Source organism: Thalassophryne amazonica, chromosome 11 (genome assembly GCF_902500255.1).
Source record: "Thalassophryne amazonica chromosome 11, fThaAma1.1, whole genome shotgun sequence".
NCBI classification, from domain to species: Eukaryota; Metazoa; Chordata; class Actinopteri; order Batrachoidiformes; family Batrachoididae; genus Thalassophryne; species Thalassophryne amazonica.
Genome location: NC_047113.1, coordinates 44,119,821 through 44,131,884, shown reverse-complemented (window position 1 = coordinate 44,131,884; position 12,064 = coordinate 44,119,821). Strand labels below are relative to the sequence as shown.

At 41.9% G+C, this 12,064-nt stretch overlaps 1 protein-coding gene across 1 annotated transcript in view; it reads left to right on the top strand.

Annotated features, from left to right (window-relative positions):
- The window catches only part of flt4 (fms related receptor tyrosine kinase 4), a 332,301-nt gene that overhangs the window by 223,862 nt on the left and 96,375 nt on the right, over positions 1 to 12,064 (top strand). Inside the window, 4 exon segments of the mRNA XM_034181393.1 lie at positions 807 to 927; positions 4,123 to 4,231; positions 4,319 to 4,678; positions 5,116 to 5,262. Of these exon segments, the coding sequence (XP_034037284.1) occupies positions 807 to 927; positions 4,123 to 4,231; positions 4,319 to 4,678; positions 5,116 to 5,262 (737 nt within the window).

The following is a 12,064-nucleotide window of genomic DNA, read 5'->3' as shown; positions in this document are numbered from 1 at the left end:
ATGCCACACTACTATTATTGTGAACACCCCCTTTTCTCCTTCTTTTTTACTAATAGCCCAATTTCATAGCCTTAAGAGTGTGTATATCATGAATGCTTGGTCTTGTTGGATTTGTGAGAATCTGCTGAATCTACTGGTACCTTGTTTCCCATGTAACAATAAGAAATATACTCAAAACCTGGATTAATCTTTTTAGTCACATAGCACTACTATTATTCTGAACACTACTGTACACATGCTGAAAATCAACCGTTCATATTTTCCTGCAGCACTCATTTGTTGTTACTGAGCATGACTGCAGTGAATTTGCGGACAAAATGTGTTCATTCTTTTTACCAAAATTTGTTAATTAAGCGGTTTGTGTGTATTTGTATTGCTGTCTTAATATATGTGATTTATTCAATTCTGAGCAAAGCCAAATGAAACTGACCCTTATTACCTTTTGCTAATGTAGCATAGTTGAGCATGGCCTTGCGGACAAAATACATCACAAAATTAATTTCATGTTTCATTACTTCTGCTATGAAGTTCACACTATGGATCTTCATAAAAGAAACTGACACTGCAGGGTTTTTTTCCCCCATTAGTTGCTGGGACACTTTGTCTAATTGGCTTAACTTGGTATGCAAGCTGATATTTGGATCTGAAATACAATCCAGCCTTGCTAGAAAGTCCAGGGAAGAATTCTCATAAAACCTCAGGATGTCTGATTTGATGCACTTCTAAATTCTCTTCCCTCTTTCCTAAATGTCTGCTATGCATATCAATGAAAGAGATGTCATGGATGTGTCTGTGCTTCTATCTAGAGTCCGACGAGACAGGAAGGGCCGGAGTGATGGGATCACTGAATGTCAGAATTGGCAGGACATTAACTCAGAAAATGAGGCCATTGAGACATCTGTTGAAGTGGTGGATGGACGTCAAAAGGTTAATCAGATTGTTTTGATTATATATGTTGTATAATGCATATTGTGATTATATTATATGATTGACATTTCTGTAAAAGTACGAGTGAACGTGATTAGGATGTAACCTAGAAAAAGCAAATGAACTGTGATGTTTTTACGTAAGTGTCCCAAATTCTGGGCTCTGTAATAGAGTTTGTCAATCAAAAACATTTCCGCAGAAGAAATATTTAGCACGCTCTTCCTCTGCAGACTTCCTGTATATGCACTGCTTATCAACACATCCAAACCCTCTCATTCTTAGTGCTTGAGTGTTTTCTACGACCATTTCAACAAGTACATTTTTTTACATGTTGATCTCGAAAGAGTACTTAAGAACAAACATGCATGGGCCATTCAGCACGCAATAATGTTGGGGATTTGTTTGACTGGAAGCCATGTGACGACACTAGATCACTAGATCTTTGCTTTTAGTGGATGATATGGTTCTGTTGGCCTCATCAGACTGTGACCTGCAAAGCACACTGAGCAGGTTTGAGGTCAAGTGTGAAGGAACTGGGATGAGGAACAGCACCTCCAAATCTGAGGCCATGGTCCTCTGTTGGAAAAGAGTAGATTGTCCCCTCAGGGTCAGGGGAGAGTTACTGCCCTGATTGGTTCAAGTATTTTGGGGTCTTGCTCAAGAGTGGGGGCAAGATGGAGCATGAGATGGATAGGCAGAATGGGGTTATATCTGGAGTCTTGTGGATGCTGTGCCAAGCCATCGTGGTGAAGAGGGAGGGAGCTGGGCCAAGGGGCAAAACTCTTAACTTACCAGTTAATTTACACTGCTATTTTCACTAGTGGTCATGAACTGTGGGCAATGACCAAAAGAACAAGGTTAAGGACACAATCTGTGGAAATGAGAATTCTCCATTGCGTATCTGACCTTACAATCAACGACAGGGTGAGAAGCTCAAATATCCTCGAGGGACTTGGAGTAGAGCCGCTGGTTTTTCGCATCAAAAAGAGCCAGCTGAGATGGTTCGGGCATCAATCAATCAATCAATCAATCAATCAATCAATTTTTTTATATAGCGCCAAATCACAACAAACAGTTGCCCCAAGGCGCTTTATATTGTAAGGCAAGGCCATACAATAATTATGTAAAACCCCAACGGTCAAAACGACCCCCTGTGAGCAAGCACTTGGCTACAGTGGGAAGGAAAAACTCCCTTTTAACAGGAAGAAACCTCCAGCAGAACCAGGCTCAGGGAGGGGCAGTCTTCTGCTGGGACTGGTTGGGGCTGAGGGAGAGAACCAGGAAAAAGACATGCTGTGGAGGGGAGCAGAGATCGATCACTAATGATTAAATGCAGAGTGGTGCATACAGAGCAAAAAGAGAAAGAAACAGTGCATCATGGGAACCCCCCCAGCAGTCTACGTCTATAGCAGCATAACTAAGGGATGGTTCAGGGTCACCTGATCCAGCCCTAACTATAAGCTTTAGCAAAAAGGAAAGTTTTAAGCCTAATCTTAAAAGTAGAGAGGGTGTCTGTCTCCCTGATCTGAATTGGGAGCTGGTTCCACAGGAGAGGAGCCTGAAAGCTGAAGGCTCTGCCTCCCATTCTACTCTTACCAACCCTAGGAACTACAAGTAAGCCTGCAGTCTGAGAGCGAAGCGCTCTATTGGGGTGATATGGTACTACGAGGTCCCTAAGATAAGATGGGACCTGATTATTCAAAACCTTATAAGTAAGAAGAAGAATTTTAAATTCTATTCTAGAATTAACAGGAAGCCAATGAAGAGAGGCCAATATGGGTGAGATATGCTCTCTCCTTCTAGTCCCCGTCAGTACTCTAGCTGCAGCATTTTGAATTAACTGAAGGCTTTTTAGGGAACTTTTAGGACAACCTGATAATAATGAATTACAATAGTCCAGCCTAGAGGAAATAAATGCATGAATTAGTTTTTCAGCATCACTCTGAGACAAGACCTTTCTGATTTTAGAGATATTGCGTAAATGCAAAAAAGCAGTCCTACATATTTGTTTAATATGCGCTTTGAATGACATATCCTGATCAAAAATGACTCCAAGATTTCTCACAGTATTACTAGAGGTCAGGGTAATGCCATCCAGAGTAAGGATCTGGTTAGACACCATGTTTCTAAGATTTGTGGGGCCAAGTACAATAACTCAGGTGAGGATATCCCTGGTTGTCTCCCTAGGGAGGTCTTCCAGGCATGTACAACAGGGAGGAGACCCTGGGAAAGACCCACAACACATTGGAGTGGATATATTTGGCTGTTGGCTTGGGAATCCTCCAGGAAGAGTTACAGGACATGGCCAAGGATAATGATATGTGGGATTAGTTGCTTGGTCTATTGCCACTGTAATCCAGACCCAGAAAGACGTCAGAAAATGAATAAATACATGAAGGAACGAACACTAGAAATGTTTGGCCCTTTGGAGTTCAACATAGCACTGGAAGGTTTTAAGCAATGTGCAGTTGAAGCTTCCAGTTTTACAATTTATATGTTGCAGACTGAAAGGAAGTCCATTGCTAGCAGACCAAAACTTCGCTTGCCCGAAACGTTACATTTATTTTTTTTGAAATAAAAATTTTTCTGTCTGGGAGCGCTGTGGCTGTGCAGATCATTTGGTTTTTCACTGTGATATGTTTTTGGTCCTGCACGCCTCTTTAGGTGCTTTGGATGTGCATGTCTCCATTGCATTAAACTTTAACCTTGACTTTTAACTGATTTTGCTCAAATTCAAATCACTTTGTCCTTGGTGGACTCTCAATCATTCCACCAACTTGATTCCAAATCAAAGTTACTGATCAAAGCTATTCAAGTTATTTTCTTCAGACATAGACAGACAGGACCCAAATCAGTCTAACCGGTGTTCCCATCGTGCAATGATGTGATGATTTATTAACTGTGAGTGTTTTATAAAATGAACACATCCATTTATGAACTATGACAGCACTGGTTTAAACAACCAAGTTATTGATCAAATGATGAAGACTCAAACTTTTCTCATCATTCCTTGTTCACTGAGTAGCATTTGTTTCTATATATTTATATATTTTGTTACAGTGTTAGCTACTGTATTGTGAAAAAGGCCCATTTAAAGTGCCCCAAACATTTGAAAGAATATAAAAAAATCTCTATCTAATATTTTTAATATATATAAATGTAGAATGTGTCTCCTTGACCTTCTCTGCCCCACAGATCGTGAGCAGGCTTTCCATTCACAACGCCAGCGTTTCGGTCATGTACAAGTGTTCTGCCGAAAACAAAGCCGGCAAAGACGAGTGGCTGATCTACTTCTACGTAACCAGTGAGTTTGTAATAAATGAGTCATTACAAAGAATCCAAAGCTCTGTTTTCACCAGGTTACCTAACTTGATCTCACGCCGTATCAAAGTTATCCCTGAGGGCTTCAGCGTGGAGGTGCGACCCTCTGAGACACCCCTGGAGCAGGAGAAAGTGTCACTCTGCTGCAGCGCTGACAACTACACCTACGAGCAGCTCCAGTGGTACCGCCTTGACCCGCGGGCCCTGCAGGACGAGCAGGGTCGACCCCAGGAGCTGGACTGCAAGAGCGTGCACCTGTACGCTGACACTCTCACGGGCCAGCTCTCCTTCCAGGAGTCCTCAAACAGCTGGGTGCTGGATTTCACCATCTCTTCCGTGCAACTGCAGGATGAGGGTCATTACGTGTGCAAGGCTCAGAGCAGAAGGAATGGGGAGAAACAGTGCCTGTTCAGATACATCTCTGTCAAAGGTGAGAGTTGAAAGTTGCAACAGCTCCAGATATACACATTAGTCATGTGGAAACCATGATTTATTACAGGGAAAAGCTCCCGCCGCTGGCAGAGAAAGCACACGAGGGTTGTGGTGGACGCTGGAGGCTGAGTGCCCACGCAGCTTCAGATCCACACATAATGAAAATGTACCTCCTGGTGTTTACAGATCATCACTATGTGCTGACAGAGTTCAGATGCTGCAAGGCCAAAACCCACAAATCAATTTGTGCCTGTTGTACCCATGTGTTAGTGGCTGGAGAATAAATGCACATTTTAATGGATTTTGTTTTTCTTGCCATTTCTGCCTTCCTGTGAGATCCATCTGCTCTCAATGGGCTCCACGGAAGCACTTTCCTCCATGCAGCGTACGAGTTGCAGTGCTAATTCCTCTTGTGTTTTTATTTTTTTCCTGCAGCCCTGGAGGCGCCACGGTACAAGCGCAGCCTCACCAACCAGACGGTGAATGTGACGGAGTCTCTGCGCATGGAGTGCGATGTTGAGGGCCGACCTCTGCCACGCCTCTCCTGGTTCAAAGACAACCAGCCCCTCCACCAAATGTCCGGTACGTGAAAACCTTCAAACCCCCAAACACCAGCAGTGTTGGAGTTACTCCACAACTTTATTTTTTTTTTTTTTGCGGAATGAATGTATACCCTGACTGCAGTGCTTGAGAAGTTTAGTGAGGAATCGGAGTGTCTGGGTTTGGGCTGATGCGTTCACTGCGCGTCGGACATTTCAAAGCGTCACAGTTTAAAGCCTTGTTTCTGTTTAAAGCGGCCTCGTATCTGCTTAAAACTGACTTTAGAATGATATAAGAGGTTTTACCTTGTCATCTGATGGTTAATAATTCCATTCATCCAATTGATCGCTTTGGATGGAGAGACTCTGTGTCACACAGGCAGCTGGGCTCTATGGAGCTAAATCCAGGCCAAAAGTTTTGTAATCTGAAAATAAAAAAGGTTGAAAAAATAAATTTTGAAACTGAAAATTAAAGTTTTGTAATATGAAAATAAAAAAAGATTAAAAAAAAAAATTTTGAAACTGAAAATTCAATGTTTGTTCTTGAATTTTATAATCATTTAAACAGTATTATCAAAATAAAAATAAGTGTAAGATATATATTTTTCAGTTGAAATAAATATTTGATTCAGCTCTAATTTTTTTGATCAAATAATTTATTTTCAAGGCTATTTGGCTGACACGCCTCTGCAACATTGCGTGGCGATCGGGGACAGTGCCTCTGGATTGGCAGACCGGGGTGGTGGTCAGTCAATCAATCAATCAACTTTTTTCTTGTATAGCGCCAAATCACAACAAACAGTTGCCCCAAGGCGCTCCACATTGCAAGGCAAGGCCATACAATAATTATGAAACACAGTCTACGTCTAAAGCAACATAACCAAGGGATGGTCCAGGGTCACCCGATCCAGCCCTAACTATAAGCCTTAGCGAAAAGGAAAGTTTTAAGCCTAATCTTAAAAGTAGAGAGGGTATCTGTCTCCCTGATCTGAATTGGGAGCTGGTTCCACAGGAGAGGAGCCTGAAAGCTGAAGGCTCTGCCTCCCATTCTACTCTTACAAACCCTAGGAACTACAAGTAAGCCCGCAGTCTGAGAGCGAAGCGCTCTAATGGGGTAATATGGTACTGCGAGGTCCCTAAGATAAGATGGGACCTGATTATTCAAAACCTTATAAGTAAGAAGAAGAATTTTAAATTCTATTCTAGCATTAACAGGAAGCCAATGAAGGGAGGCCAACACGGGTGAGATATGCTCTCTCCTGCTAGTCCCCGTCAGTACTCTAGCTGCAGCATTCTGAACCAACTGAAGGCTTTTTAGGGAACTTTTAGGACAACCTGATAATAATGAATTACAATAGTCCAGCCTAGAGGAAATAAATGCATGAATTAGTTTTTCAGCATCACTCTGAGACAAGACCTTTCTGATTTTAGAGATATTGCGTAAATGCAAAAAGGCAGTCCTACATATTTGTTTAATATGCGCTTTGAATGACATATCCTGATCAAAATAACTCCAAGATTTCTCACAGTATTACTAGAGATCAGGGAAATGCCATCCAGAGTAACGATCTGGTTAGACACCATGCTTCTAAGATTTGTGGGGCCAAGTACAATAACTTCAGTTTTATCTGAGTTTAAAAGCAGGAAATTAGAGGTCATCCATGTCTTTATGTCTGTAAGACAATCCTGCAGTTTAGCTAATTGGTGCGTATCCTCTGGCTTCATGGATAGATAAAGCTGGGTATCATCTGCGTAACAATGAAAATTTAAGCAATACCGTCTAATAATACTGCCCAAGGGAAGCATGTATAAAGTGAATAAAATTGGTCCTAGCACAGAACCTTGTGGAACTCCATAATTAACTTTAGTCTGTGAAGAAGATTCCCCATTTACATGAACAAACTGTAATCTATTAGACAAATATGATTCAAACCACCGCAGCGCAATGCCTTTAATACCTATGACATGCTCTAATCTCTGTAATAAAATTTTATGGTCAACAGTATCAAAAGCAGCACTGAGGTCCAACAGAACAAGCACAGAGATAAGTCCACTGTCCGAAGCCATAAGAAGATCATTTGTAACCTTCACTAATGCTGTTTCTGTACTATGATGAATTCTAAAACCTGACTGAAACTCTTCAAATAGACCATTCCTCTGCAGGTGATCAGTTAGCTGTTTTACAACTACCCTCTCAAGAATCTTTGAGAGAAAAGGAAGGTTGGAGATTGGCCTATAATTAGCTAAGATAGCTGGGTCAAGTGATGGCTTTTTAAGTAATGGTTTAATTACTGCCACCTTTAAGGCCTGTGGTACATAACCAACTAACAAAGATAGATTGATCATATTTAAGATTGAAGCATTAAATAATGGTAGGACTTCCTTGAGCAGCCTGGCAGGAATGGGGTCTAATAAGCATGTTGATGGTTTGGATGAAGTAACTAATGAAAATAACTCAGACAGAACAATCGGAGAGAAAGAGTCTAACCAAATACCGGCATCACTGAAAGCAGCCAAAGATAACGATACATCTTTGGGATGGTTATGAGTAATTTTTTCTCTAATAGTCAAAATTTTGTTAGCAAAGAAAGTCATGAAGTCATTACTAGTTAAAGTTAATGGAATACTCAGCTCAATAGAGCTCTGACTCTTTGTCAGCCTGGCTACAGTGCTGAAAAGAAACCTGGGGTTGTTCTTATTTTCTTCAATTAGTGATGAGTAGAAAGATGTCCTAGCTTCACGAAGGGCTTTCTTATAGAGCAACAAACTCTTTTTCCAGGCTAAGTGAAGATCTTCTAAGTTAGTGAGACGCCATTTCCTCTCCAACTTACGGGTTATCTGCTTTAAGCTACGAGTTTGTGAGTTATACCACGGAGTCAGACACTTCTGATTTAAAGCTCTCTTTTTCAGAGGAGCTACAGCATCCAAAGTTGTCTTCAATGAGGATGTAAAACTATTGACAAGATACTCTAACTCCCTTACAGAGTTTAGGTAGCTACTCTGCTCTGTGTTGGTATATGACATTAGAGAACATAAAGAAGGAATCATATCCTTAAACCTAGTTACAGCGCTTTCTGAAAGACTTCTAGTGTAATGAAACTTATTCCCACTGCAGGGTAGTCCATCAGGGTAAATGTAAATGTTATTAAAAAATGATCAGACAAAAGGGAGTTTTCAGGGAATACTGTTAAGTCTTCTATTTCCATACCATAAGTCAGAACAAGATCTAAAATATGATTAAAGTGGTGGGTGGACTCATTTACTTTTTGAGCAAAGCCGATAGAGTCTAATAATAGATTAAATGCAGTGTTGAGGCTGTCATTCTCAGCATCTGTGTGGATGTTAAAATCGCCCACTATAATTATCTTATCTGAGCTAAGCACTAAGTCAGACAAAAGGTCTGAAAATTCACAGAGAAACTCACAGTAACGACCAGGTGGACGATAGATAATAACAAATAAAACTGGTTTTTGGGACTTCCAATTTGGATGGACAAGACTAAGAGACAAGCTTTCAAATGAATTAAAGCTCTGTCTAGGTTTTTGATTAATTAATAAGCTGGAATGGAAGATTGCTGCTAATCCTCCGCCCCGGCCCGTGCTACGAGCATTCTGACAGTTAGTGTGACTCGGGGGTGTTGACTCATTTAAACTAACATATTCATCCTGCTGTAACCAGGTTTCTGTTAGGCAGAATAAATCAATACGTTGATCAATTATTATATCATTTACCAACAGGGACTTAGAAGAAAGAGACCTAATGTTTAATAGACCACATTTAACTGTTTTAGTCTGTGGTGCAATTGAAGGTGCTATATTATTTTTTCTTTTTGAATTTTTATGCTTAAATAGATTTTTGCTAGTTATTGGTGGTCTGGGAGCAGGCACCGTCTCTACGGGGATGGGGTAATAGGGGGATGGCAGGGGGAGAGAAGCTGCAGAGAGGTGTATAAGACCACAGCTCTGCCTCCTGGTCCCAACGCTAGACAGTCACAGTTTGGAGGATCCCAAAAAATTGGCCAGATTTCTAGAAATGAGAGCTGCTCCCTCTAAAGTGGGATGGATGCCGTCTCTCCTAACAAGACCAGGTTTTCCCCAGAAGCTTTGCCAATTATCAATGAAGCCCACCTCATTTTTTGGACACCACTCAGACAGCCAGCAATTCAAGGAGAACATGCGGCTAAACATGTCACTCCCGGTCTGATTGGGGAGGGGCCCAGAGAAAACAACAGAGTCCGACATTGTTTTTGCAAAGTTACACACCGATTCAATGTTAATTTTAGTGACCTCCGATTGGCGTAACCGAGTGTCATTACTGCCGACGTGAATTACAATCTTACCAAATTTACGCTTAGCCTTAGCCAGCAATTTCAAATGTCCTTCGATGTCGCCTGCTCTGGCCCCCGGAAGACAATTGACAATGGTTCCTGGTGTCGCTAATTTCACATTTCTCAAAACAGAGTCGCCAATAACCAGAGTTTGATCCTCGGCGAGTGTATTGTCGAGTGGGGAAAAACGGTTAGAGATGTGAACGGGTTGACGGTGTACACGGGGCTTCTGTTTAGGGCTACGCTTCCTCCTCACAGTCACCCAGTCAGCCTGCCTTCCCGACTGCACGGGGTCTGCCAGGGGGGAACTAACGGCGGCTAAGCTACCTTGGTCCGCACCGACTACAGGGGCCTGGCTAGCTGTAGAATTTTCCACGGTGCGGAGCCGAGCCTCCAATTCGCCCAGCCTGGCCTCCAAAGCTACGAATAAGCTGCACTTATTACAAGTACCGTTACTGCTAAAAGAGGCCGAGGAATAACTAAACATTTCACACCCAGAGCAGAAAAGTACGGGAGAGACAGGAGAAGCCGCCATGCTAAAACGGCTAAGAGCTAGTAGCTACGCTAAGCTAGCGGATTCCCAAACAGGGAATCCGACACTAGACAGGCTGTGGAGCAGCACAGGTAACGCACGACAACAGTGCTAAAATAAAATAAAAATCCACTAGACAGGCTGTGGAGCAGCACAGGTAACGCACAACAACAGTGCTAAAAAATAAATAAATAAAATAAAAATCCACTGGACAGGCTGTGGAGCAGCACAGGTAACGCACGACAACAGTGCTAAATAAAAATCCACTGGACAGGCTGTGGAGCAGCACAGGTAACGCACGACAACAGTGCTAAAACAAAATAAAAATCCACTAGACAGGCTGTGGAGCAGCACAGGTAACGCACGACAACAGTGCTAAATAAAAATCCACTGGACAGGCTGTGGAGCAGCACAGGCAACGCATGACAACAGTGCTAAAACAAAATAAAAATCCACTAGACAGGCTGTGGAGCAGCACAGGTAACGCACGACAACAGTGCTAAATAAAAATCCACTGGACAGGCTGTGGAGCAGCACAGGTAACGCACGACAACAGTGCTAAAAAAATAAAAAAATAAAAAAAAATAAATAAATAAAATAAAATAAAAATAAAAATCCACTGGACAGGCTGTGGAGCAGCACAGGTAACGCACGACAACAGTGCTAAAACAAAATAAAAATCCACTAGACAGGCTGTGGAGCAGCACAGGTAACGCACAACAACAGTGCTAAAAAATAAAATAAAAATAAAAATCCACTGGACAGGCTGTGGAGCAGCACAGGCAACGCACGACAACAGTGCTAAAACAAAATAAAAATCCACTACACAGGCTGTGGAGCAGCACAGGTAACGCACGACAACAGCGCCAAAAAAAAAATAAAATCAAAATCAAAATCCACTGGACAGGCTGTGGAGCAGCACAGGTAACGCACGACAACAGTGGTAAAAAATAAAATAAAAATCCACTGGACAGGCTGTGGAGCAGCACAGGTAACACACGACAACAGTGGTAAAAAATAAATAAAAATCCACTAGACAGGCTGTGGAGCAGCACAGGTAACACACGACAACAGTGCCAAAAAATAAAATAAAAATCCACTGGACAGGCTGTGGAGCAGCACAGGTAACGCACGACAACAGTGGTAAAAAATAAAATAAAAATCCACTGGACAGGCTGTGGAGCAGCACAGGTAACACACGACAACAGTGCCAAAAAATAAAATAAAAATCCACTGGACAGGCTGTGGAGCAGCACAGGTAACGCACGACAACAGTGCTAAAAAAAATAAATAAATAATAAAATAAAATCCACTGGACAGGCTGTGGAGCAGCACAGGTAACGCACGACAACAGTGGTAAAAAATAAAATAAAAATCCACTGGACAGGCTGTGGAGCAGCACAGGTAACACACGACAACAGTGCCAAAAAATAAAATAAAAATCCACTGGACAGGCTGTGGAGCAGCACAGGTAACGCACGACAACAGTGCTAAAAAAAATAAAATAAAATAATAAAATAAAAATCCACTGGACAGGCTGCGGAGCAGCACAGGTAACACACGACAACAGTGGTAAAAAATAAAATAAAAATCCACTGGACAGGCTGTGGAGCAGCACAGGTAACGCACGACAGCAGTGCTAAAAAAAAAATAATAAAAATAATAAAATAAAAATCCACTGGACAGGCTGTGGAGCAGCACAGGTAACGCACGACAACAGTGCTAAAAAAAAATAAAAATCCACTGGACAGGCTGTGGAGCAGCACAGGTAACGCACGACAGCAGTGCTAAAAAAAAAAAAATAAAAATAATAAAATAAAAATCCACTGGACAGGCTGTGGAGCAGCACAGGTAACGCACGACAACAGTGGTAAAAAATAAAATAAAAATCCACTAGACAGGCTGTGGAGCAGCACAGGTAACGCACGACAACAGTGCCAAAAAATAAAATAAAAATCCACTAGACAGGCTGTGGAGCAGCACAGG